The 26,991-nt window shown below is 43.9% G+C and overlaps 1 protein-coding gene across 4 annotated transcripts in view; it reads right to left on the reverse strand.

Annotated features, from left to right (window-relative positions):
* Positions 1-14,693: 14,693 nt before the first annotated feature.
* The window catches only part of Cpne4 (copine 4), a 457,031-nt gene continuing 444,733 nt past the window's right edge, over positions 14,694-26,991 (reverse strand). For all 4 annotated transcript variants that reach the window (XM_075964808.1, XM_075964810.1, XM_075964809.1 and 1 more), the window contains 3 exons: positions 26,000-26,133; positions 22,844-23,080; positions 14,694-16,406 (listed from right to left, as the gene is read on the reverse strand). In XM_075964808.1, coding sequence (XP_075820923.1) covers positions 16,272-16,406; positions 22,844-23,080; positions 26,000-26,133 — 506 coding nt within the window. In that variant the 3' untranslated portion in view covers positions 14,694-16,271. The remainder of the gene's footprint in view (positions 16,407-22,843; positions 23,081-25,999; positions 26,134-26,991) is intronic.

Raw genomic sequence — 26,991 nt, forward strand, 5'->3', positions numbered from 1 at the left:
GATCAGATGAGTGTTTTTGGGAAGGCATAAATATCAGTTTGTCCTTTCAGCGTCTTCTTCCTTCCTCTCTCTCTCCCTCCCTTCCTTCATTCCTTCCTTTTTTTTTTCTTTCTTGTTAAAGATCTGGGTAGCCTGGCTTAAAAGGTTCAGGGAAGGACCTAACTACTGCTTGAACTTGTAGTCAGTCTTGAAATCCTTACTTGTTCTTTCATCCCAATCAGCACTGTTGTTGGCCATGTCTCAGTAATGTGTTGATCCTTAGAGAAAATACTGCATCTCTTTATCCTAGCTCCTTGGCTTCACAGATACTTAAGAGAGGCATTTTCTTTGAGTCCTGACATATACTATGTATGAGAATAAGAAAAGCTCCCTACTATCACCAATTCTAGTGTTTTGCATGCCTGTAGTGTACAGTAGCATGTGCTCGGTATTGCATCTGTTCATCAGTCAATGATAACCAAGCGTATAATGAACTCATAGGAAGTTAAGTTTAATTAGCTTGATGCAACAACAAGGAGATGCTTATTATAAGATTTAGGTTTACACTGGGCATTTTAAAGGTACTTTCAAGGAAATGAACTTATTTGAAAATGAATGCTATGAAAAATTAAAGACGGTTCAGCAATTAGGCTCCTAAGTCGTTAATCTGGAGACAGGAAAGCCAATTTGGGCATTAAGAATGATTGATGAGTTTTTTAGCAGCCTTTAGAAATACCCAACGTTGGTGTTCTGTTGTAAACACAACAGGATGGGTGGTAAAAGGATTTATTTTCATTCTCTCAGTATATTTTCCCCCACTGAATCTTTACAATGACCTCATATGATACTGTCATTATTCCAAATGTAGGCAAGGAGAGACTGCATAACTTAAATAATGTTGTTCAGCTAGTAAGTTGTAAAGCCAAGGTCTAAATTGTGGCAGTGTCACCATAGGGATGTTTTCCAAGACACTTTATTTGTTTCTCTGTAGCATCTGTGTTGTCATCCTTGCCCTAGAACTTCTCTTAGAGAGGAAAATGAGTAAGTGTATCACACCCAATGGTCCAGGATGAGGGAGAATCCATATTAAACTTTGTTTTGAGTGCCAAGTTCTACCTGATTCTGAATGGAATTGTTGTGTGGATGAAGCTGCCGGCAGGCACCGCTGCTGAAGTGAGTCGAAGGAAAACCATCATTTACTGTCCCAATTGACACCTGGGATTAGGAGTTGTCATTATTCTTTGTTTAGTCACTGCTGAGTGCTTCTAAGCGACAGTCCCAGGTCCCAAGAGACTCAGCATAGATTTCCTTAGGGAATGCAGGCATTGATTTTAAGCTTCCCATAACTTGTGCTGCTATTCCTCAGAAACTGCCTACATGCCAGGACCCTAGGCCACTTTCCTTCATTTTCTTCACTGGAGCAGAGAAAACCTGCCCAGTCTCTTTTTATTATGACACTTCTGAAGTTCTTACCCCACTAATTCAGACAAGGGCTGATGAAAAAGAAGCTTTGTGGTTATTAAAGTAAGAGTTAATATATTTCCAATTCTGAATTACTACATCCATATCCAGATATGAGGACCACCACAGGAGTAGTTTCAAGGCACAGCTTCACTAGATGTGCTGACTGTTCCTGTGTGTTCTGACCATTTGGTTCTGCCATGAAATTTTAACAGTATTTGTGATGTGTTTTGTGTGGATGACTTATTTCAGGATAGTAACATTTTCATTATCAGGCAATTATATTTTAGTGGATATTTATGCATTATTTAATAATATGCCCTATACTTGACATTTAAAACCTTTAATAAATTAATTTAGCTCTTTAATTGAATTATCCTAGACTATGTCCTATTTTTCCTATATTGTCAAGAATTAGAAGATTTACAAATTGTTAGAGAGGTTAGGAAGATGGGTCATTTCACTGGTAGTGGAGTAGACAAAATGCACTTTAAGAAATTTTGGACTTGGGAATTCCATTGATGGCCTAAGAAGCCATAGTGTAAAATCCCCAGATGCTCATTCACCAAGAAAATGAACTTCTTTTAAATATTCACCAACAAGATCAAATCACATTTGCAGCTTCTCTAGAATGCCTTCAGGATACAATTTTTATTTTTACTAGATCAGACCCCAGACTTTACAGTTTCAAAGAACTATCAAATGGAAATATATTTTATTTGAAGAAAGAAAAAGAAAGAGGTGAAGAAGGGTGCAAATAAGAGGAAATGGAATGGAAGCGGAACAGGAGGAGGAAGGCACAAAAGATGAGGGTAGAGGAGGACAAAGAAAGGATGAGAAGAACAGCAAGAGGAAGCTGCCACCAGTGTGGTTCTAAAAACATGTTATACATATTTTTAAAAGTTTCCCAGAATCTTGTCCCCTTCTGTTGTTTTTAGTGTGGTTGTGATATAATGTAATTATGCCAATGTGCATTTCCTTAATTTTTTATTGTTATAAAAATGTTAGCATCAGAAAACCACATACCAAGGGCCACATGCCTTCTGTCGAGGCCATCTGGCTTGTCTCCATCCTGATGCCAGGCCAGTGATCACTGTTTCTATTTGTAAATGCATGGTACCCAAAGAATAGGTAACTTTCCCACACACCTAAAAAAAAAATGATTGCAGCTTTGCCACTTAGCTTCTGCTCTGAAACATTGGGGAAACAATCATCAGCATAAGAGGAGCTGATAGCAGGGAAGATGGGGGACACAAACAGTCGAAATGTTCATTTCCAAGTAAAAACATACAGACTACTTGAAAAAGATTCTCATAGAAGAGATAACACGAGTGAATTGTTCCTTGCGGGAAGAGGAGGTTGCCTAGGAGTAGAGAAAGGATATTATAACTAAAAGGAACACAATTCCTGCCAAACAATAAACCAACCCATGCCTTTGGTCACAAAACAACCACTTTTGTATTATTCGAATGGATTCTCTTTGCTAGGATTGTAGAAAGGATACAAAGGATAGTTTGTTTCTTCTGCAGTTTCTCAGGTGTTGGCTGGAACAAAGACATGGGCTAATATCAATGGGGCGGGGGCGAAACCACATTTCAGGCTTAGTTACTCCTTACACGGTGATAGATGCGTAGATGCTGCCTTTGAGGCTGAAACCCATGTCTGTTCTGCTTGTGCTTCCTCACAGTGTGGTGGGTGGCTTCTAAGAGCAAGCCTTACAAGTGAACACGCATAGACTGTGTAATCCAACTTGACCTAGCCACTTGAGACACGTGGTGTGACTTCACTGCCACCACACGCTGTTTCATATTCAAGGGGAATGGTCACTCTCAGTGGGGACATGGCAAAGGTACACTATAACAAGAGTGTGGGCTGGAAGACATTATGAGCATCTTCAGAGACACAGACACCATATGTCCCGGCAATAAGTAGGATTGGTTTTTAGGTTGTAGGGACCGATTGGTGGCTGACTGCCATGGCAGAGTGGTCCAGTGAAAACTTTCAAACTAGGCCCAGATGGCTTACAAGAGAGACAATATGACCTGTTCCATATTTTTCTTGGCTCCAGAGAAGTTTCTAGATATAGATCTAGTACCTCTTCCATTTAGAGAGACAAAGGCAAGAACAAAAGAGATTGTTGGTCCAAAGGGTGGGAGGACATGACAGTGGGCCAGCATGAGCATCTAAGACTAGAACCAAAGGGAATCTATCAGGGCAGGGCGGGCTGCTGACCTCAGGGCTGTTTCCTGTGGTCTCTGCATGCCCTTCTGGCAGCTGAGATTTGTCCAGAGGGGAGAGAGTGAACTACAAAGGATGGGAAGACGGCTGCCAGGCTGCTCAGGAGTCATGTGGTGACCGTGTTTTCTCCATCTGTGGCATTTAGACTCCAATCAGGCCCAGAAACATCGTCATGGCAACTTGCCCATCTGCACCGCTGAGCTGAGACAGGATTCCCTTAGTAACGGAGGAGCTGGGAGATGATGCTTAAAATAATCTTTTATGCCCAGACAGAAATGCCTTTGCAGTTTTATTAGCCATGTAGCATCATGGGGCCTGACTTTCACACTCACTTTATAACAAAATGGCTTTTTAACGTGAGAATTTCATTGTCTCCACTGCACAAAGCTTCCATCCCACTGAAGCCAATGAATATAACACCTAAGTTCCTGGAGTTGCTGGTCACTATTACATAAATGGCCTCCAAATAGAACAGGCAGTCTCCATCTGAAATTACTGGGCTTCATCTAATCTCTTTTCTATAGCCTACTGAAGTCCTGGCAGTATCTCTGTAGTGAAAATAGCTATGCTAAATAAGAATTTAACACATAGGTCATTTAGCTTGACAGTTCCTTCCATCTGATGGCCCTCCTTGCTCATGGCTCCCCTCCAATTTTCCCTCAGCTGTGGCTCTGTCTCCTGCATGAGTGCTCTTGTGACTGATAACCCTGGCTATTGAGTCCTCTCCTCTCCTAACATTTGCCATGCCCTTCCATGGCTGCACCCTCATTTGATAGTGAGAAGACTCGAGGTCTTAAACCATCGCCTCTCAGTAAAACTTGGCTCTCAGGGTCGGGGTGGTATCTCAAAGGTTACAAGCTTGCTTAGCTTGGATGGGGGTGGTAGCTCAGAACTTGCATGCTTGCTTAGCCTGCAACCAGCCCTGGGTTCAGTACCTAGCAAAACAAAGCAATTGTAGTTAACCAGGCAAGCTATAAACCCTCTAAGCCTCTTTCTCCCCCCGCCATCATTAGCCCCCACGATACTCATGTATCTCTGACAGTTGGTGACCTTACAACCTTTTTGCCTCCTTTTCCGCAAGAACCCTCCTTTCAAGTGGTTTCTCAAGGTAGTCCAAGTTACTCCCCAGGCAATATAGGTTATTATGCAGCCCTTAGTTACCTCTCAGGGTTGAGCCTGGGCCCGCATTGCTGAAGATACTACCCACTTACGACACAGGACTCTGATGGTTTAAGTTAGATCTGCCTTGAAAACCATGAAAGTTTAACTTTCATGGTTCCAGAAAATACTATACGAGCCTTCAAGGTAGGAAGCAGTTAAATAGTTCTAGTCAGCTGCAACACCTACGAGCCAGTGGGAACTACCAGCAAGGTAGTATATGGGAAATGGTACAAGAAGTGCCACTCACACGTAGGTGGCAGTCAACAGTGGACTTAAGTCACACTCAACAGGAAGGAGGCTGCACCTGGGAAACACAAACTCCTCTTTAAAATTTATTTGTCTGAGTCTTTTGCCTGCATGTATGTGTACACCCACATGTCTGAGCCCAAGGAGACCAGAAGAAGACACCGGATCCCCTGGAACTGGAGTTATGGATGCTTGTAAGCCATCACGCTGATGTTGGGAATTGAACCTAAGTCCGCCACAAGAACAAGTTCTCTTAACTGCTGAGCCATCTCTCCAGGGAACCACGAGGTGGGGTCCAATGTAGAGAGAGAGAGAGAGAGAGAGAGAGAGAGAGAGAGAGAGAGAGAGAGAGAGAGCCATCCTCAATGGTCTCCAGTGCTAATCCTTGTAACAATGCTGATGGACCATTCTGTTACAATTGATGATTTATAATGCCCTTCTATATGTCTCCATTTTCCAGAAGAGGAACCTGCGATCAGAGTGGATAATGCTAGCTAGCTGGAGGAGGGGTCTGCCTGACCTCAAAGCTCTCACTGGTAACCATAATGATTCTCTTCTTTCGGAAGGTCAGGCCAGCTTGCTGTTCAGTTTTCTAGGATGAATCAATGCACTTGTGAAAATGAACTCGAATCTGGAGAACTCGCTCAGCTTAGCTCACGTTGATTCGAAGATTAAACAAAGAGACCCGCAGAGCTGCTGCTCTGCTCAATGATATTTTTAGTCACTTTCAATTCATTGGCTTCATATTAAATTGTAAATTAATTATAAACTAATCTGAGAGATTATGAAATTATTTTCTCAACCTAATTCAGTCCCTGTGGGCATACATGTTTTTAATATTCCACACTCCAGTTCACCTGTGTTTGACATTTGGCATTCTGATTGCTTTCCATGATGGGAGGATTGAGATCCCAGGGGATGCTGGCGTTGCCAGGGGTTTACCTTTGTGTTGTTAATATGCAAGAAGTTCTTTCCAGCATTTTTACATTATTTGGGGGAGGGGGTACATTCAATGCATAAGAGGGAAGAAAATATCTTTCTTTTGAAATTACTAAGTCTTTGAATCACCAGGGAAATAAATTTCTCTTTTGGAAACCTTATCCTGATCATCTAGATGGGAGTGATGATGAGGGGGCTGGTGTCTGGCCATCCTAAAGGGAGCCCTTCCAATTCAGTTCTGTTTGTCAGCTTCACAGAAGCCAAGGCCAATGAATATAAGTGCATATATAATACACAGAGGACATTGCATGCCAGATGAAACCTGCACATGTATTTTTTAAATCCTTCTCCCTCATGTCACAAATTCCAGGCAAGATTCCAGAACTTGAAATCATATCTCCTTTTCAGAAAAAGGTTTTTTGTTTTTGTTTTTTGTCTTTTTTTTTCCTTCAGGAAGGTTGCAGTTTCAGCACCCAGTTCTGGTCTCAGATTATCAACTAGCTGAGTCAGACTGTAGGTTCATGATTGTCTATGAATTTACACTGGAGTTTTAAAGTCACAAACCACTTAAAGGGGGCTGGAGAGATGGCTTAGAGGGCAAGCACGTGTGCTGCCTTTTCAGAGCACCTGAGTTCAGTTCTCAGCATCCACATTAGGCAGGCAGGTCGCAACTCCAGGTGGCCTCCGAGGACACCACCCCACCCACATGGTATATGTTTATACAGACATATATACACAAGTAAAACTAAAATAAACCTTAGAGCACCACACATTTATCTCTGCAGGATACACTCAGAAAATCTCAGTCTACCTGGGTGAGGTATGTTCCCCATTCTAAGGACCCCAAACCTGCATCACCACCAAAGAAAGGGTGTGGGATACAGTTACACATTTCAACAATTTTGTGTGATGATCTCCTTAAACACAGAAGGCTTAAGAATAGTTGAGTAAAAGTCTCCTGGTCAACAGATTAGAATCCCAGGCCTAAGTGGAAACCTAAATTCCATCTGGGCCAGGTCATTCATTTGGCCAAGGAAGGACTCACCATGCTAACTAGGCAGACAGAATAACTAGTGCCTTAATTAAACTACTGTGTCTGTGTGTCTGACCGCCACTCCAGCATAAAATGGTGTGGTGTTCCTGCTTCTCTCCTTCTTTTCCTCCAGGGGGCTGTGGAGTTTTACAGTTGGTCTGCCCTGGGGTATTGCTTTAAATTCTAATAAAATTGTCCTTGAGTTTCAGTATATGCCCATGCTTACATTCTTTAATTAATGAGGCTAAGAATTCCAAAAGGGGATCTTGATTTCCCCTGTATCACAACCTTTAAACTTGAAAGTATACAAACTCAGTGAAGTGGGTACCTTTGGAGGGCACTGCCAGGCTATGCCCCTAAGAGAACACAGCACACACAATAGACTTAGTACAAGAGGTTTATTGGGGTGGGGGAAGGGGAAAGGGAAGGAGGAGAGTGGAAGAGTAAAAGACCCTCTCCAAGTGGGGGCAGAGAAGAGGCAAACAGAACAGATAGACAGATAGTGAGAACCAGCAACAGAGGAATAAGAAGAAGCAAGAGAGGCAAGAGAGGGGACTGTGACTGACAGGCACTCTTAAAGTGCTCAGGTCACATAACTGAGGGTGGAAAGGCATTTGGTGACAGTTGATGATATAACCACCTTGGTGGTCCAGGCAGGCTGGCCATGGAGGCAGGAACTAACAAAACTTGCTCTGCAAAGCACACTTAGAGGGCTGGAGCGATAGCTCTGCAGGCAAAAGCACTTGTTTCTTCAGGGGATGGAGGTTCGACTCCCAGCACCCACATACTGACTCACGACCAACCCTAAGTAGTTTCGATTTCTGGGGATCCAACACCCTCTTCTGAATTATGTGGTCCTCAGGCATGCGCAAGATACACTTACCTATATGCAAGCAAAACACTCATGTGCATACAAATATTTTTTACAAAATAACATTTATATGCATTTTGACGCTGACAAAGATAGGAGACTAGAATTTGGGGGATAGATGCGTGTTATCAGATAATACAAGATTTTTGGAAAAGTTTCATGAAGTTTTTGTTTTCCTCACAGGATGTATTAGCAGTGCATATGATGACCTGCAATTCTTCCCGATAGGCACAGTGTCCAGCTTTAGGTTTATGTGTTGACGAAACATAATTTCCTTTATTCACCTCAGGTTTTCAGGGAAGCTCTGCTGCCCGCTCTGTTACAGGCAGCAAGACAAGTGCAACTTGGTCTTATCATTGACCACCTGAGGGGGGTTGCTCAGGCACTTCACTCAGGTGTGGCCAGGATCTCGACTTGCTCTGCAGGCAAGAATTTCAGGAGGGGTTGCTAACTGGGGGTTTATTAAGGAAATGACAGTCCCACATACCCATAAGGTAGGTGGGGCACACACCCAGGTGTAGAAGGCACAAGAGCTCACAGATAAACACAGGAGAAACCAGGAATGTCAATCACACCAGGCTGTCTCCTCAGTGTAGGAACTGCACACCTGTCTTTTACCCAGAATTCTGAGAATGGGTGTCGTTAATGTTCCGGAGACCTTTGCCGTAGGGCTAGACATCACCCAAATCCCCGAATGATTTATCCCAGACTCTCCCTCCCTAGACCTTTATATTTGTTTCTCAGTCAATAGCACCCATTCTTAGGGGATGTCACGTGTACTTTATAGCCTGTTGACCTCTATACGCTCTTGGTCAGAGACCACACCAGATCCTAGGCCCTTACACTATAGAACCCATTTTCAAATGGCCGCATGCACTTTGTGAAAGAGTTCCAGTGTAATCACTCCTTAAGCTTTATTGTGCAAATGGGATCGATGATTGTTACTAGGAAACCTTTTTCCAAAATTATATTGTATTTAAATATATCTAAATTAAATATATCTAAATTAAATTATCTGGTGTCATGTCCAGAAGTTTGAACCAGTCCAACTAAGTCAGTCAGTACTAAATTTCCTTCTTACCTCCTGTGGATCGTTCCCCTGCTGACTGTGACACTTACCCTCAAGGGGTAGGCGGGGCTCACATCCAAGAGCTGCCATAGTCACTTGGAGAGAACACCCTTCAGTTTGTGTGCTGTCTGCAGGCTGTGTGGTGTGCTCCAGGTTCCCAGCGTTTGTGAGCTGTCAAGTCATGCTGGGGTAGGCCTTGGTAATGCAACTGTCTGTGAGTCATTTCTGCTCCTATAAGGAACCCCTCCCCTATGCTCCTGTAAGGAACCCCAATAAAACTCAATGGCCCACCAAGTTGGACCTCGGAGGAATGGAACTTTGGTCTCCCACGAGCGTCGTATCTGGGGTGAGCTGATGAGTGTAGCATCTCCCCAGGAAAACATTTGTCACCCAGCAGTTTCATTACATTTTGATCTTTCCAAGTCCATGTCCTTTAATGCACTTGGCGACAAATCACAAGACATTCATGAAGGGCTTCCACTTCATTTCCATTTAAAATCAGCCCCCCCCCCCCACACACAGAAAGAGTAAGCCTGTCTTCATGTTTGCAGTGGGATAGTGGCTTTCCCCCCACGGAGCATCGTTCTTCCAAAAACATTAAAAAGTGATTGACAGACACCGCTATTCAGACACGAATGTTTGGAGACATTTTTCTTGAAGTTAAGTGAAGTGAGCCTGCCACTCCAAGAAGAACATCTGACAGGGTTTATTGCCAATGATAACATTTGAGCTTTCTAGCAAAGATTAGGATTTTAAAAAAATTGAATCTGCTGCCACACTTTGACAGATTCTCAATACTTTTTGATGAGATCCGGCGATATTACACAGCAATAGATCACGTGATGCTTTGTTGTTGTTCAATCAACTGTGTTAAACATCGAGACTAATACACCCGAGTGAACAAATATGTTCTCAATGACCAATGCACAGCATTGCAAAATCCACTGTAAGCAAAGACGCTATTGGCAAGGGCCAGGCAGGTTTCATTGCTGATTCTGTGTTCTGCATTTACAAACATTACCATGGCTTGACTTTGAATGAGATGGAAAAATAAAATGAATGATTAAAATCAAAAGTTAAAAATAGGGACATCAATTAGGAAATTGCCTCCATCATTCTGGCCTGTAGACAAGACTTTGAGGGCATTTCTTGGTTAATGATCGATAAAGAAGGCCTGGGGGCAGTGCCACCCCCAGTCAGATGGTCCTGCATTGTATAGGAAACCAGGCTGGGCAAGCCGGAAAGCAGCGCTTCTCCGTGGCCTCGGCTTCAGTTCCTGCCAGTAGTCTCTATGCCAACTTCTCTCAGTGAGAGTGTGACTTGAGAGGTATAGTCTGGAATAAAGCCTTTCTACCCCAAGTCACTTTTGGTCATGGTGTTCAATCACAGCAATAGAAACGGGTGGTTTGCGATTTTCAGGGTCGTACTCCAGCTGGAGCATTGCTCCCCGTGCGGACTAACCTACACCCCCACCTTTCTGCCATCCCCAGCTTCGGTAAGCACTTTCTACTCTTTACTTCTAAGATTCTACGGTCAGTGAGGTCATGTAACATTTGTCTTTCTCTGTCTGGCATGTGTCAATTGACATAACATCCTCCAAATTCACCTTTCTTGCCTCAAAGGACAGAATTTAATATTTTTGACTGAACACTACTCCAGTATAGAATAAACATTCAAAGTGATGGATACGCTCATTGCCATGACTTAGTCATCCTACAATGTACTGAAACATCACACTGCACAAGATGAATATGTTCCACTAGTATGTGCTTATAAAAATAAAAGAAAAAATGGTAAGACAAGAGAAGGACACTGAAGATTTGCAAAATTAGAAGACTATCGGTATTGTTCTATTTTTGAAAATAGTTTAAATAAAAATATAATTTTTATTTGTTTTATTCATTTTTATGTGTGCATGTATGTGGTGTGTGCATGCACATGTGGGCATGTGTTTGGGGGATACTCACACATCGCACATGTGTGTGAGCATACCAGTGGAAATCATTGGTGAGTGATAGGAATCACTGTTTTTGAGATAGGGTTTCTCTGTGTGATTTTGGCTATCCTGGAACTCACTCTGTAGACCTCACTGGCCTCAGATTCACAAAGATCTGCCTGATTTTGCCTCCTGAGTGTTGGGACTACAGGCATGCACCACCACTGCCTGGCTAGGAATCCCTCCTGATAGCTCTTTCACCTTATTCTTTCAGGCAGAGTTTCTCAACCAAACCCAATATGACTGGTCTCATTAGCCAGGTTGCTATGGGAATCCCCCATTTCCACTTTCAGAGGGTAGATTTAAAGGTGGGCTTCCATAGTCACCTGCCCCTGATATTGCTTCTGGGAATCTGAACTCTGATCCTCAAACTTATGTGACACTTGCTAGCTCTTTAACCACTGAGCATCTTTCCAATCCTTTAAACATTTGTAGATGATAACATATAATGAGCTGACTGTTGCTACCTATTACATGTTCAGTAATCTTTTTTTGAGACAGGGTCTCATTTAATTCAGATTGGCCTCAAATGTGCTAGATAGCCTATAACCCTTGGACTTTGTGGGTCTGTGTCTTGACTGCTGGGATTATAATTGGGTACCACCATGTTTGACTTCTAGTTTCAAACTTCTAATACAACAAATATCACAGAACAAACTCAAAGAAGAGCATGACCTCAAGAATTGTGAGATGGGATGAGGAGGGGGCCAGATATGGTGCCAAATTCGTTTTCCAGAGCCAACTTAAATGTGGTTGTTTTTCTTTTGACTGGCACAGTTAGGCTCCTGCACTGCCTTGAAAAACTGGTAAACTGGCAAGTGTTTTAATATGTAATATTAAAGGGTTTCGTGCAGAACAGCAGGGTTTTCAGTTATCCTGAAGACAATCTGCACTGGGTCCATATTTCTGCACTGGGTCCATTTTTTTGCACTGGGTCCATATTTCTGCACTGGGTCCATAGTTCTGCACTGGGTCCATATTTCTGTTTGCTTTCCCCTCACCCCCCATTCTTACCCTCTGCTCTCGAGGTTCTGCATTGCTCACAGGGCTGGTTCAGCTCCTGGAAGCATCCACGAATGTATCTGATCTATATGATATCCTTAGTGGGTAGAGGGTGGGGAGAGCTGGCAATATCCTGCGGACCTACTGAACCCCACTTCACAGTGTGCGGAGCCTATGAAAGGAAGATGATGTCCTCAGACGAGAGAGATATTTCCAAATTTGGACCAATGGTCTGTTTTATTTCTTTTTATAAATTAAATCTCCATGTGTGTCTCCCATGTTTCTATCTGTGAATGCAGGTGTGTCCACACAATGTTGGAAGATAACTTTGGGTGTCCATCTTTTTCGTCCACTCCGAGACAAAATCTCCCATTGCTTGTTATTGTACAGCAAGATAGCCAAGCCTGTGAGCTCCCAGAATTCTCCCGTCTCTGCCTCCCACCTCACAGTACAAGGGAGGCGATTACAGACACAGACTGCCATGTCTGACTTTCAGTAGGTTCTGTGGGTTTGAGCTCAGGCCCTTGCTCACATGGCCAGCACTGTCCCCGCTTTCTTACAGATTCCCTAACGCTCTACTGTTGATATAGCAGATATATTACAGATGAATGAGTGAGTACACTACCGAGAGGTTAGAGATGGGGGTTTGGGTTCAGGGTTCACAGTATCCATTATTCCAATTCTGACTTTGTTATAGATAGCCAATGACATTTCCAGCTGGTGACAGCTTCACTCCATTTTACGGTAATTTCCCCCAAAACCTTGTATTCCTGATTTCTTATTCATTCTTCCTTTGACCTATTTCGTTTCATTAAAAATTTTTCATCAGTGTGTCTTTCCTGTCAGTCAAGGGAAAGTATGTTAGGACGTGTTATCCTGAAAATCACGTGGGCACCACGCTGCCCCGGCTTTGCTGGCAGTGCATTTCCTTGTTAGGTGTCCTCCTCTGACTCTGTCTGTGTGGTTGACACTGTCAAGGGAAATCCTGCATTTGCCTTAAAGCCAAAGCTTCCATTCTGGGTGTCAGAACTATGTACCTACCAGAAGCCAATTCATTACAGTTAAAAAGGGAGGGCTCCACTTGGAGCTAAAAAAAGACCCAAAAACGTTGTTTTAATTAATATTGGCTTTCTTATCTAACAAGGGCAGAATCCTGGGGCTAGCTTTACCTATGCCAAACACATTATTAGGTCCATTCAAGTATCGAATGTGTGCCCTTTCTGGCTGCATACATGTTGTCAATGCCAAGCTTCTTTGGGGGTCAAATAATGACTCTTCAGATGTGTGCACCCTCTTATCCCCCATCCCCAAGTACATAAATGCATGTGTGTAAACTATGTGCATATTTTGCCCACATCATACATACATCTATGTATATTCTCTTGTTTCTTTTTGTCTGCTGGAACGGTTCATAATAAAAAGATGCTGCCTCCAACAAGCAAGATTTAAGAAGAGAGTTGGGACATCAATAGTGAGGCTTTTGTATCTGATTTTGGAGCACTTTCATGAAAAAGAACAACAATTGGCTCCTGGGATGGAGGGCTCAGCTCCCCAGGCTCCTCTGTAGACTCATTCCACCAGCAGAAAAGATTTAGTCAAATTGTCACTAGGGCCGGAAGAGTTTTCTCTGTCTCACTTTCTGTAGAGTGTCTGCTTGTGAGTTCTTCATTTAGAAGGTGTATCCTCAAAAACCTGTCCTGGGAAATGGGTGGCAGGAGGAAGGAAAATACAATTTCCATTCTTCATAGAGAGCCTGGTACTGCCTAGCTGGGGATGCTGGACGGATGGAATGAGATCGTACAAGGACTTAGAACAGTGTCTGCTACAATCTCTTCTTGTTGTAGAATGGGTGTTTGTGCCCCTCCACAATTCTCACATGGAAGATCTGATGTCTTCTCCGATGCTATTGGCAGGTAGAGACTTTGGGATGTGTCTGGGTAATGAGAATGGGGTTCTTGTGGTAGGATTAGAGTTCTTGTAAGAATGACCAGAGAATTCTTTTTTCTGTATCATGGAAGATAAAGCAAGAAGATGTTTAACTGTGAGTTAGAAAGAGAGGGCCCAGATGGCTGGCACCTTGATCAGACTTCCTCAACTCCAAAACCATGAGAAAAAATTTTCTGCTTCTTTAAGCTACTGTGTTTATGGTATCTTGTTCTAACAACCTGAGATAAGATATCCTTAAATGATTGTTTGGTGATGTTGTATTATTCTTTGGAGCTGAACTTGAGTCTAGTTATGAAAAGGGAAAGAAATTACCTAAAAGTTTTGTCAGGGAAAGTGAACTCTGTCTTTACCAACTTGGAATCCCACGGAGTCTGCATCGAGTGAAGACATCCCGCAGATATTGGAGCATGGCATGGTACCTCATGCCATGGTGCTCATGGGTATGAGATGGATCAGAGGCCACATTGACAAAACTATTTATTTATTCACTCATTCTATTGTTCACCTCTGCATGGACTAAACATGTCAACTACTGAGTGCTTCCTACACGCCAGGCACATAGACACAGATGTTCATACACTGGTTTGGGTTAGAAATGGTCATTAGGTATTTCCATAATACAGAATGTAACTATTTCAGTTTTGAATCTGTGATGGAAGCACCAGTCTTCCTCTGATGCCCCTTCAAACACGGGAAATATACACCTCACTGGCAGGAGCTTGCTTTGAAAAGAGGAACAAGACCACAACTCTTAGAAAAAGAATTCTGTAAGTACCCAATTTATTCAGAAAACAATACAATTTAAACATTTATGACTTTTTTCAGTCTTACATTTTTTTAACCATCATTCCCAAAATGTTATGCATTTGATTGACATGTATTTGCAAGATTAGGATCTATAATCATAGCTCTGGAAATTGTACATTTGATTTGCTTAATTAATTGTTACTGCCCTCCCCCTAAACCTACCCCAACAAAACATTTCTTTTGCTATGGATACACATCACCATTCTTTCTGACCAAAACTAAGTTTCACTTTGTGCTTTTTGAAGCTTATAAAACATTTGTCCATTTCTCCGAGAGAAGATCAGAAAAGCAAAAACAAGTCGTTGTTTTGGTTCAAGACTACCGTAGATTCGGACAAAACACCCTGACCCTACACAGTCATTTCCACTTATGGAGATGTGCTCAGAAGTGATTAAAGAGGCCAAAAGGTGGCCCCACAGTGAGCTCAAAGACCAAGTGAGTAGAACAGAAATCCGGGGAGCCACGTTGCTATTTGGCATGGACAAGATTCCATTCAAGATCCAAGGAAGAATCTCAGGAAATAATTTCTAGGCACTGGAACCATCCATGCAGCAGGCTGTGGCTCCTCTTTTAGCCAAGCAGGAGCAAGCCAGAAGGAGCGCTCCTCGGTCTGGGGGGAGGACGAGGTGTGACTGGAAAGCATTGAGACTGACGTGAGGGGTGAAGCTTCTGGAATCAGCCCCACTGCTTTCTACTCTCACCTCTGGGATGGGCCGGCCCTGTATGCTACCGGCAGGGAAGAGGTGCCGCTGGCAAGCAGGCGAGGAGCTGCCCTGGTTGAGATGATCTCTATTGTGAAAGCCTTGAGTTCAGAACCTCACCAGTCCTTGTGAGGAATGCATGAGCATCACCGAGGATCTTGTGAGCCATGCAGAGCCTCAGGCCTGGCATTAAAAAGCTCCATTAGAACAAGATTCTCAGGGAATTTGTGTCTATGGTAGTGTGTAAACATGGGTACTGGGCAAAATGGCCCAGCTCCACTTCAAAAAGGCTACCTCTAGGTAGATAAATTTATTTAGTAGAGAGGCCATTCTCAGCAGGGAGGGGCTATAGATAACAACTGCAAAACCAGTGTAAGATTATTTTTTATTATTATTTTAAACATGCAAAATACAGTCCATGCATCTGCCATTTTGAAAAGTCTCTCATCATATAGGAGATTAAGCCAAATACGTTTTGGCTATCAACATTCAAGAAATGTTTCAAAATGCTTTACAGTGTAAAGATAATAAGAAATTTAGCAAAATTTCAACAAACCGGTATAAAAATGGATACGTATACCATTTTGTTTCAAGGCAACATGCTGTAAAGTGGATGTTACGACTGTATTTCATTGTAAAAAGTCTTTTACAATACAGATCAGGCCTTGGGGCTACACATGCAAAAAAAATATCAATTAGTCAAAAATCACCGAGACGTGCTATCTTTAAATGTATATTATCATTATTTTCTTTTAAAGTACAGGAATAAAAGTAGTAAATAATAGCGAACAGTGCTTGAGAACTCTGTAAAAGTGTGGAGTTCATGGTGCCAGTGTCCGGGAAGACTCATACACTTCCGATGAACACTTTGGTTTAATCCCTTTACCGTTGTAATAGTCCACGACTTGATTTGGGACTTCGGCCAACACACTCTTTGCGAGGGCAGCTGGCGACGCCTGCAGGGGAGAAGAAATGACCGTGACTTGAAGCAGATGCAGACTTTGCCTCACAGATCGGAGCCCTGCTCTCCTCAGCGGGTCTCATTCACTCAGTCACACAGCCACCTGTCCACTCACCATCCTCGTTCTGTGTCCACAGACGCCAATTCACACCTGAAGATGGATTTTCCCGCAGGTTTGTTTGTTTGTTTATTTATTTATTTTGCTTTCTTTACATTTTCACTCAGTTTTAAACACGTTCCATTCACTATGCCAGGAGCAGTGGGAATCATGTGAGGGGACCCACCATGGCGAAACCGAACGCTTCTTATAAGGTAACAAGCTGGAAAGGCTACCCACCAGTGATAGAAAACGCAAAACGCCCATGCTTCCTATCAGGTTAGCTGCTTAGAATGAAGCCAGAGCTCCTGAATGGGGACCTGAATTTTTAACATGATGCTCTGGTGATTCCTACTGAAGTCTGAGGTGCACTGTTGTAGAAAGTACAAACACTGTAAGGCAAAGTTATCTTAGAAGCACACCTCCAAGATATCTCTCTTTGGCAGCACACCTCCAATAGGAAACAATATTTAACTTGGGTGTATATTTCAAGTTCAGGGAAGGGAGAGGGGAGTGGCATTCGATGATTCTAGAGACAGTCAGGCATCTGACGGAGTTGAAGGAAAAGTCCGTGTGTGTGTGTGTGTGTGTGTGTGTGTGTGTGTGTGTGTGTGTGTGTTGGGCATGGACAGGGAGTGAATTTGGTAGTCATTTAGTTGGAAAATTAGCTTGAATGCCCTGTAGTATGCAGAATGCTGCTTCTGCAGCAGAGAACTGGACCTGACTCCTGGGTCTGACCTTTACTACTGCACAACCCCTAGGCAAGCAGCTTCAATAGTCTGAGCCACAATAGTTGCCACTGAAGGAACTGGAAGGTTGGTGAGTTAACAAATACTTGAGATTCTCAATGAAGGAGAACTGCCCTAAGGGCTGGGGGACCATTCTTCTGATCTGCTCTTTCCTGAACCATGCAACACTAAGCGCCAATCTCAGAAACAAAATTAAAAGGAAACAAGCCACTCTGTCTAACAGAGAGAAAAAGCAAGGTATCTGAAAAATCCAGGCACATCACGCAGAGTTTTGAACCCTAGTGGGCTGAAGGTGTTGCAGCTTGTGCCAAATCTGGCCGGTAGACACTCGCTTACTTTACAAATGAATGGTTGGGTTTAGGGTGTGGTCTGTGTATACGTGGTCAGAAACAAAATCATCTCGAGTTTTCCCCTGGTAGAAAGTTTAGAAGGCCAAAACCGACTTGATTTCCCAGCTTTCCGTCCATGTAGGAGTGGCCACATGACCAAATTTTGCCCTGTGAGACATAAGTGGAAATTTTCTAGATGAATTTTTTAGGACTCCTTTCTTCCTGCTTCCAGGGGACAGACCTAGTTGGCTCCATTTCCCCCTTCTTTTTCCCTTGAATGAGACTGTGATTCCTGGTAACAGCCCTTTTATCATCAGGAGGAACCATTGAAGGATCCCATAAAGGGTTGATTTTTCACACTATGGAATCAATCAGAAATGGAGTTGTCTGAGCCACAATCCCCAACATTTAGTTAGCTAAGAATAAGTTTGCATGCTCCTTATCAAAGACATTCCTTCTCGCAGCCTTCAGTTACAGAAAGTCATAACTGGTCAAAACGCAAAGAGTAGTTGGTGCCCAGCCTCAGCTGGTGCAATTACAACACAACCCCTATACCCAGCTCTAAGGGACCGTCTTGGAAGAGGGTTTGGAAAGATTTTAAGAATGAGTGGGCCAGACGGTCTGCTGAGACAGTGTCTTTTATATATGACAGGGGAGCTATACTATTTAAATCTCAGCAATATGGTCATCTAAACAAGAGCTGCAGGCTAACGCCAGTTGACAAGCCAATGTGGATAGGTGGGATCTCAGAAGGCCCTGTCCCTAGAAGAAGATCTACATACAATCAATGACTGTTGAGAAGACAGCCAGTCTTCTCCAGGGATGAGCCTCCCAGTAGGTTACCCAATCCCAGTCCCATGCGGTCTGCCCTGAATACGTGGACATGGCTGCTTGAGATTGAATTCAGGCCCTAACATCTGCACGGCAAGCACTTTATAGAGCAGTTCTCCAGCCCCAATTTCAATGAATCTGAATGAAAATATCCACATGTGGTTAGTGGTCCTGATGCATGAGAAAGCACCAGTCCTAAGACCCCGCCCCCGCCGCCATTGCATATATGTGCTGGTGCATGCACACAGTTATAGGAACAAGAGTAGAGGGGAAAAAGCCAAACCACAACCTCAGTTGGTAATAACGGTAATATGGACAGTATACACTAACCACTTCCACGGAACAGGCATTGTGCAGAAACTCCACTTTCTATCACCCAATACTTCTGTGGCGTTTGCCTTTGACTGAAAGTCTGTGTCACTGAAAGGTTAAACAATTTGCTCAGAGCCACGTAGCTCGAAGCCTGTGCACTTTAGCACCGCGTGCTACTATGTGGAGCAGCAAAAGAGAGGCAACGCATGGGTTACTGGCGTGTCTGAAATATCAGCTCCTAACCTCCCTTTATTTACGGCTTATTGAATTCTGAGTAGATTAGTTCGGATAATGAAATGCTTTTCGAAATCTAATTTGAAATCCATGAAGATAAGGTAGGTGAAAATGTTCCCAGCGCTCTGCCGGTGTCACCCTAGAGAGGCTGGAAAGACACAGCACAGAACGCATGAGGGACACCATGTCCTTGCCCTGCTGGGACAGTTCTCTTATGGGACAGGTCCCTTGTTTCCAGTTCCCCTTCAGTCCCTCTCAACAACCCTCCTTTTTTTTTTTTATTTTGCCAATGCCTAGCTTAAGCTGCAAGGCTTTCCCCGTGAATCTGTCTCTGCTATGAAGTCATTTTAGTGGTGTAAGACCTGTGAGCTGTGGGCCATAAGTAGTTAGGCTGCACGTAGTTAGGACAGGGTCAAAGGCGATCCAACTAAACAACAAACTGACTTCAAGTTGGGAATGTTTTTCTTTACAGTTCTTCCTGGAATTCAATGGCACGGTTCTCAGACATAAACTGTAGATCACAATATCCTGTTACAACGTCAGAATGTTGGACAGAGCTGGGGAGATGGCTCAGTCATTAAAGTGCTTGCCATGAAAGTTTGAGGACCTGAATCTGCGTCTCCAGCACTCATGTAAACAGATGGGTATAAATATTCCTGTGCACTTGCAATTGAAGTGCCGTGGCTATGGTATGGTGTGGTTAGGTAGGAGGGAGACAAACAGGTTCTTGGGGTTCATTGGTCAGCGAGGCCATGGAGCTTGTGTTTAATCAGAGACTCTGTCTCAAAAATAAGGTGGGAAGAAATATAAGAGGTAGAGTAAGGCCCCTAATGTCAATGCCTGGCCACCATAGACATATACCTACTTATGTGTACATGAACATATGCACACATACAAACACATACCTCATACATACACAACACACACACATCAGGCACAACTGTTAGCAATCCTTATCCACCCATGGGCTTCTTAGCATGTGGATTTTCCTCTGATATCCTTCTCCTAAATATTCACGTCTCCAGAAAATTTTTCCAAAGCCTGGACTCCTGCGTCATTAGCTCACAGGGGTCCCAGTGTGTGGATAGCAGAGGAGCCCCGAGTGTGTGAAGTCCTGAGCCCATGTACATTGTTGACATGGGTATGGCTATGTAAAGGATCTCAATGCCTCAGTCCCACGGGAATGGCAAAGCCTTCTCCAGGTGAGGCTCACTTCGAGGGATGGCAAAGCCGTCCTCTGGTATGAGTGAGGATGTTGATAGTGCATACAGAAAATGCCCATCACAGCTCTCCACACCATTTGTACAGCCCAAGTCTGTACCCTATAGAGGCTGCCCCCACCTTGACTACCTAAACCTATCTCTTTGTTCCGTTGCTTCTGGCACGCTGCAACTTCCGCCAGAGCACCAAGTCTGCCCCCCTCCCCCGTACGTCTCCATATGTCTGCCTGTCTATCTTTTTTTTCATCCCCTTGCTGCCCTAATTAGGCTTCTCTGGGAGCCACATTGAATGAGAAAGCAGTGTGTCAGGTGTGCTGGGAATACTTTGGGAATCTGAGGGTCAGCAGGAGACGCAGGATAGGCCAGCACCTTTTATGGCTTGATGGCATTGCTCTTGCGTGGGTCCCATGATGGCAAGTGTGACGGCTGATGGATCAACTTGGTGGCAGTACGTCTACTTTTATTTGGCCTGGGTGATGGAAGGCAAGGCAAGTCTTTAAGAATAGCCTTCCCTCTACGTCAGATGCATTAGGAAGCAGAGAGCATCACACACCACAGCTGCAGCAAACTGAGCCAGCATGCCCATGCTGGGCCTTTCTGATGCCACACTTTGCTGTCCATAAGCAGACAACTTGGGAGCTTGGGGAGCCTTGGTACTTTTCTTTAGAAACCTTCTCCATGGGAAAGCAGAAGACGGGCTGGCTGCCGGGGCAGTTACTTTTCCCTCACAACACTGACGAGAGACCTTGTGGTGAGATCGTCTGTTGCTGCAACTTGAAAATGCCCTCTGCACTCAGCTTGGCAGCAGGGGATTGGTTTCCTGCCTGCTTAATGATTTTAATTACACTGTGGCCATCTTTAAAAGGGGAATAGTGATCACATTGCAGGATAATGACGGACAAATTCAGGGAGCCCTGGAGTGTACAGTCCCTTCCCTTAGAGGTTGGGCAGGCCATGGACTCTAGGGTTCAGCTGAGGCTATGTGGCGAATGCTTGATTTAAATGATCACCGCAAAGCCTGTCACAGAAAGACAGAGGTGCAGACAGCCATGCCTGGAGAGCACAAGAGGATATCTCTGTCGCCGAGACTGCAGGTACTAGTGTGGCTGGGGTGAGGTCAAATTGCATTTGGTGAGCTTGGACACAGCTCAGAAAATGGCTGTGAAGAATGTGGAAACACATTTGAGTGAGCATCGTTGGAGCAGAATGGCTTTTCCAAATAGGCATCCAGTGGGAGAGTGCCTACATTGGATGACAAGACACTACACCTGCCTCTCTCTGTGACCTCAACAGCAATGAAGCCCCACCCAGGGAAAGGACTGCTGGAGAAGCCAACAGGAATGTTTCCAGAGGGGATACACACATATGTGCACTCATGGGACAGGTGACAGAGGAGAAACTGTAAAGGACACTGAAGACTTCGTGTCAGGAGCTCATGTCTAGACCCTCCCTGTGGAATGGTGGCCATGGCAGCAGGGAAGAATCCAGGACTGTAGCGGATAGCAGGGGCTGGGGCTGGGCTCTGTTGTTGGACATTGTTTACAAGGGATACAAATTAAAGGATACTGGAGATTCTCTGTGGCCACTTACAGTACTTCCATGGTTTCTTAGACACTGTTTAGGCATCTTTGAAAGGGCCTGTTATGAACCCAAGAAAGTCTTAATGTTGGTTCTCATGGTTTCATTGAGGGTGGGTTTTGTGGAAATTTCAAGGTACTTCTGTCTCCAAGAACTTGATAATTATCCCCAAATTGGAATTTTGGATAGAGTATAATGAGAATGTTTGTAACATCATACTAGGGCATTATCTAGAGCGGTGGTTCTCAACCTGTAAGTCATGACCCCTTTGGGGGATCAAATAACCCATTCACAGGGTTCGCCTAAGACCATTGGGAAACACAGATGTGTACATTACAATTTCTAACAGTAGCAAAATTCCAGTTATGAAGTAGCAAAGACAATTTTATGGTGGGGGGGGGGGTCACAGCTTTAGGAAGGCTGAGAACCACTGCTCTAGAGGGCTTTCTCCAGCCAGTTAGGAAACACAACTCTGCTTTAAATGCCCCACAAGTGTACAAACTGAGGATACAGGTGATTTCTGTCTAGCAGAGATGTGATTCAAAGATTATGCATTTGTATGTTCTTGATCATGAACCAGTCTGCTTTGAGAAGCCTATTCCAGTATTTTCTCCCCTCACTGACCACACTAAACTACACTAATACCCATTATTATCAGCTTGACCATACTGCTCCTGAGTGAGCAGACTAACTTGCCAATGCGGCTCACTATACAGAGGGTCTATCATTCCGCACACAACAAACACATAGTCTTTGGACAGAATTTCTGCTTATCCTTGCTCCTTTTTCATCTATCCCCGAGCCAACTGCCCAACTGTCTATAACAACCTCAGGCAACCATAGGTCCTAAAATTCCTGAGTGAAAACAAACATTTACAAACTGTTGGCAACTGTAGCCACCATGACTTCCTAATTCTAATTCCGTATATGCTCCTTTCCCCAAATAGTTATGATCTGTATATCCTTCCTACAGGATTTGTTCATCCTAGACATGGTCTGCTAATGCTGCTTAGGACAGGCCACTGTCAACACTGGTGGACACGCGAGAGATGTGAGGACGCCCCCATGATGTCTATGCATACGTGTTTGAAGTTCCGGAAGGGCACAAACTGGACGATGTCTCGAAGGACTGGCTCTCCCTTGGGTGACCTTAGAATTCCGTCGTCACCGTCCAGCATCTGCATGTCACTGAAGTCAGCGTTCCCCACTCCCACGATGATGACTGACATGGGGAGGTGCGAGGCGTGGACGATGGCCTCCCGGGTGTCGGCCATGTCGGTGATGACACCGTCTGTCAGGATCAGCAGGATGAAGTATTGCTGCGGGAGTCGGGAGTCCGGGACAGGCGACAATGAGGGACGAGGGGGGGAGAAAATGACAACAGTATCAGTTAGATATCTATAGCCAGGTGGCCTCCTTGTAGAGTGAATAATGGCAGCAGGGACAATATACATTTTGATGATTTCTTTAACTTTTTTGTTAAGAAGAATGTAATGTAAAAACAAAATAGCCTGGCCACATCTATGGGTTCACTACTGGGCATCAACAATTATCAGCATATGGTCAATCTTGCTTTATTTATTGTCCGCACTTAACTACTTTAAATTATTTTTGAAATATATATCATATATTACAGCATTTTCATAAAAATATGCATAGAGATAAAATTCTACTAATAAAAATAATATCTTATATATGAAACTAAAGGTTATAACCCAACCCATTGAGAAAAAAGGACAGGCTATTTGTGCTTTCTGTACACAAAGTTCCTTCACTTGCTTTAACTTTCTGCCCTAAACTAAAACCTTTTTGGTTTCAAAAAACATAGCAGTTCATTTCCTGATGACCCACATTTCAAAATGCAGAAGTTTTCCCTCAAAGGCGCCTCCAAAAAGAAACCAAGCTACCTCCACCAATCCCCAAAACTCTGTCTCCTTTCATATTCATTTGTTCTTATCTATTGATTTGGTTACTATCTCAAATAGGCTAGGGGTTTTGGCTCTGGGTGACAGTTACGTTTTCACTCCTGAACCAAGTCCCAAGCATTCATGGGTCTGCTAACCTTCAAATCAACTTCACTTTAGTTCACTGGTGCTCACAAGGAATTTGCTGCACAGGGTTAGAACACTAGGGACAAATGCTAACAGACAGAGTAGGGCCAAGGAGGCACAGCTTTGGATTAAATGGGAGATACTTCAGGAATGTCTACACAAGGGACGGAGGGAGGATGTGTTCCGGCACACAAAAGTAGCGGCTGACACTTGGTAGAAATGTGGTCCGCGGTCCGCAGAACCCAAGGGAACGGAGGGACAGAGGCAGCAACCAGGGGAATTATTACAGGATAAGGGTAAAAGGCTATCTTCTTTATGCGAATGTGTCATCCAGGAAGCCACGCTCAAGTTACACAGAGCTTCCAGACAGCTATAGTGCTTGCTCCATTTGGAAAACATCATACAGCTAGATAGGAACAGGCTGACACCATTAAATAACAGGCAGGAAAGGGTGACATGTTTACTTCTAAAATGTCAAAGGACAGGCTCCAGTTTTGTCTCAGCTTTGGAGCTGTAGTTTGTATCTTTCCTAAAATACAAAACAGAACAATGGAAGCAAATGTTTGTTGTGGTATTTTCTATTACTATTCTTCATCACCATGAGGTAGAATCACCTGTGTGTGTGTGTGTGCGTGTGTGTGTTTCACTGGAGTTTGAGGGTGCATGCACTCATGTGCACACACACGTGGATGGAGGTCAGAGGAGGATATTGGGCACCTTCCCCTGTCACCCTCACTTTACTGTCCTGAAAGAGTCTCTCACTGACCTGGAAGTTTAAGGTTTCAGCGAGGCTCAGAGGCCAGAGAACTCTAGATATCAGCATGTCTCCACCCCAAGTGAATGCTGAGTTTGTAGGTGCACAGCCATGCCTGGATGTCTGTCTAGGTGCTGTGGGTTCAAATTCACTTTCTCGTGGTTACATATCAAGCACTATTTGACTCTGAGCATTTCCCCAGCCCTTCAACTACTGCTTTATTTATGCAGTCTGGGTATATTGGAAAAGAAGCTCAGTTTTGGACTTGTTTTCTTTCCTGGGACAGAAGGTGACCACAGCAGCTTCCACTACGGAGTGTCTGTGTTCAGGCAAAGGGGCAGGCCATTGTGTCTGCCCTGAACTTTCCATCCTGGCAGATTTGGGTCTTATTAACCCACTGTTTCTTAGATGAAAAAATTGAAGGTAGAGAAGTTAAGCTATTTAGAAATACTAGGATCAGAACTCATGGAATTTCATTGCTCTGGGGAAGTCTTCACCAGTGATAACCTGCCTGCCTCCCCTCATCTCCTGGATTCTGCTCTCTCAAGTCACACCCCACTACCCAACCCCTCTCACCTTATCAACCTCAGCAGCCATCCCTTCCCCACAACTCCAGTGGACTCCATTGGCCCAGGTACAATTAACATCAGTGGGAAGAAAGGTAAATGACTTACCTTCTAGCTGAGCCTGGGCACTTTGGAGACCCTGATACAGGGCACATCCTTTGGCCCCTCCCCCTTGCTTACATCACCAGACCCTGACTCCAGGGCACATCCTTTGGCCCCTCCCCCTTGTTCTCAGCAGCAGCAGCTTTACCAGAGGCCAGACTGGTCCTAGGGACCCCAGGTAAGACACTACCTACTCCTACTAACACTTCTTAAAGCCAGCCCAACAAACTTAGACTGTACCTTCTCTGCTGGGCTCCATATTCTGGTCTACAGCGTCTCAAGAAGAATGCTTTACTGGAGGCTGGGCAGGATCTAGGGACCAGAGGCCTCCAAAACCCCAGTGGAAACACCCTACTGGGCCTGAAGACTCACCAGTCACCACAACCCTTGGCCTCTTGGGCCAGAAGACCAGAGAGGAAACAGAAACCAAGGGATAAAACACCCATTCAATAAAGACAAAATCAGGAATCAACACCTAAACCTACAGTCGTCCTACATCCAGATGCCTGTACACCAGTGTAAGATCATAATCAATAAAAGAAAGAACAATATGGTACAACCAGAACCCAGCAAGATTCAACTGTTCCAAATACAGCTGAAGCACAAGATGCAATTAATTAATTAATTAATTAAAATAAATACAAATAAAAGCAAATAATCTAAAAACAAAAGAAAAACTAGAATTGATTGTCAGACTATAACAGGTGTCATGACCAAAAGAGTCAGGGTAAGTCCCCAGTATAAGTAACCTGTCCCTCTCCTTACCGATGCCTCCTTGGTGTTGGTCTCCTCTGAAGCTGACTTGGCAACCTTCTGAATGATGGGAGCAATGTTGGTGGGACCGTAAAGCTGGAGTTTGGGAAGACAGCTCTGATAGGCTTCCACAACTCCTTGAATTCCTAAAGTGAGATGGGAAAAATCAACACTTCCATAGTCTCTTCAAATGGATTTGTGCACACACAAAAGTAAATCACCAACTTTGTCCAAATAGTCCTTACCTACACCACACATAGGTTTCCTCCCTTTTTTCTTTTTATTTATTCTTCTCTTATACAATATATCCCAATTTCAGTTTTTCCCCTCCACTCCTTCTAGTTCTTTACCCACTCTGTTCTCTTTCCCCAAGACCCACTCCTTCTCTGTTTAAAAAAGAGCAGGCTTCTCAAGGATATCAGCCAAACACAGCATAACAAGATATAACGAGACTAGGCACAAACTCTCATACCAAGGCTGGATGAGACTGCCTAATAGGAGGAAAAGGATCCCAGGAATAGGCAAAAGAGTCAGAGGCATCCTGCTTCCATTGTTAGGAGTCCCACAAAACTCCAAGCTAACAGGTACAGGCACATGTAGTTCTTAAAGCAAAAGGAAATACTAGGTCAGTGTACTGCTGCCTCCCTTCCCCCACTGAAATCAAACCACAGTGTGAGCCAAATCAAAAGCCATTGTTTCCACAAACTTTGTCCCACTTAAGTCCTTATTAGGTCACCATAGCTGAAGGAAGCAGAAGCCGCAACCATTTTCCAGATGAAGAAGCAGAGGCTTAGAGAGGTTACACAGTCTGCCCCAAGTTCTGGAAAATGTGAGTTGCCGACTCAACAAATACATCCAGGTCTTCGGGCTCAGAGAAGCCCCAAACAAGTTCCTGTTGTGTTTTACCATGGTGCTGATTGTAGAATAAATACTGCCTGGAATGTATGATCATTTCCATTGTTCTTTCAGCATCATTATTTTGTGAAACCAGGTGTGGGAATCTG

This window comes from Microtus pennsylvanicus, chromosome 3 (genome assembly GCF_037038515.1).
Source record: "Microtus pennsylvanicus isolate mMicPen1 chromosome 3, mMicPen1.hap1, whole genome shotgun sequence".
Taxonomy (NCBI): domain Eukaryota; kingdom Metazoa; phylum Chordata; class Mammalia; order Rodentia; family Cricetidae; genus Microtus; species Microtus pennsylvanicus.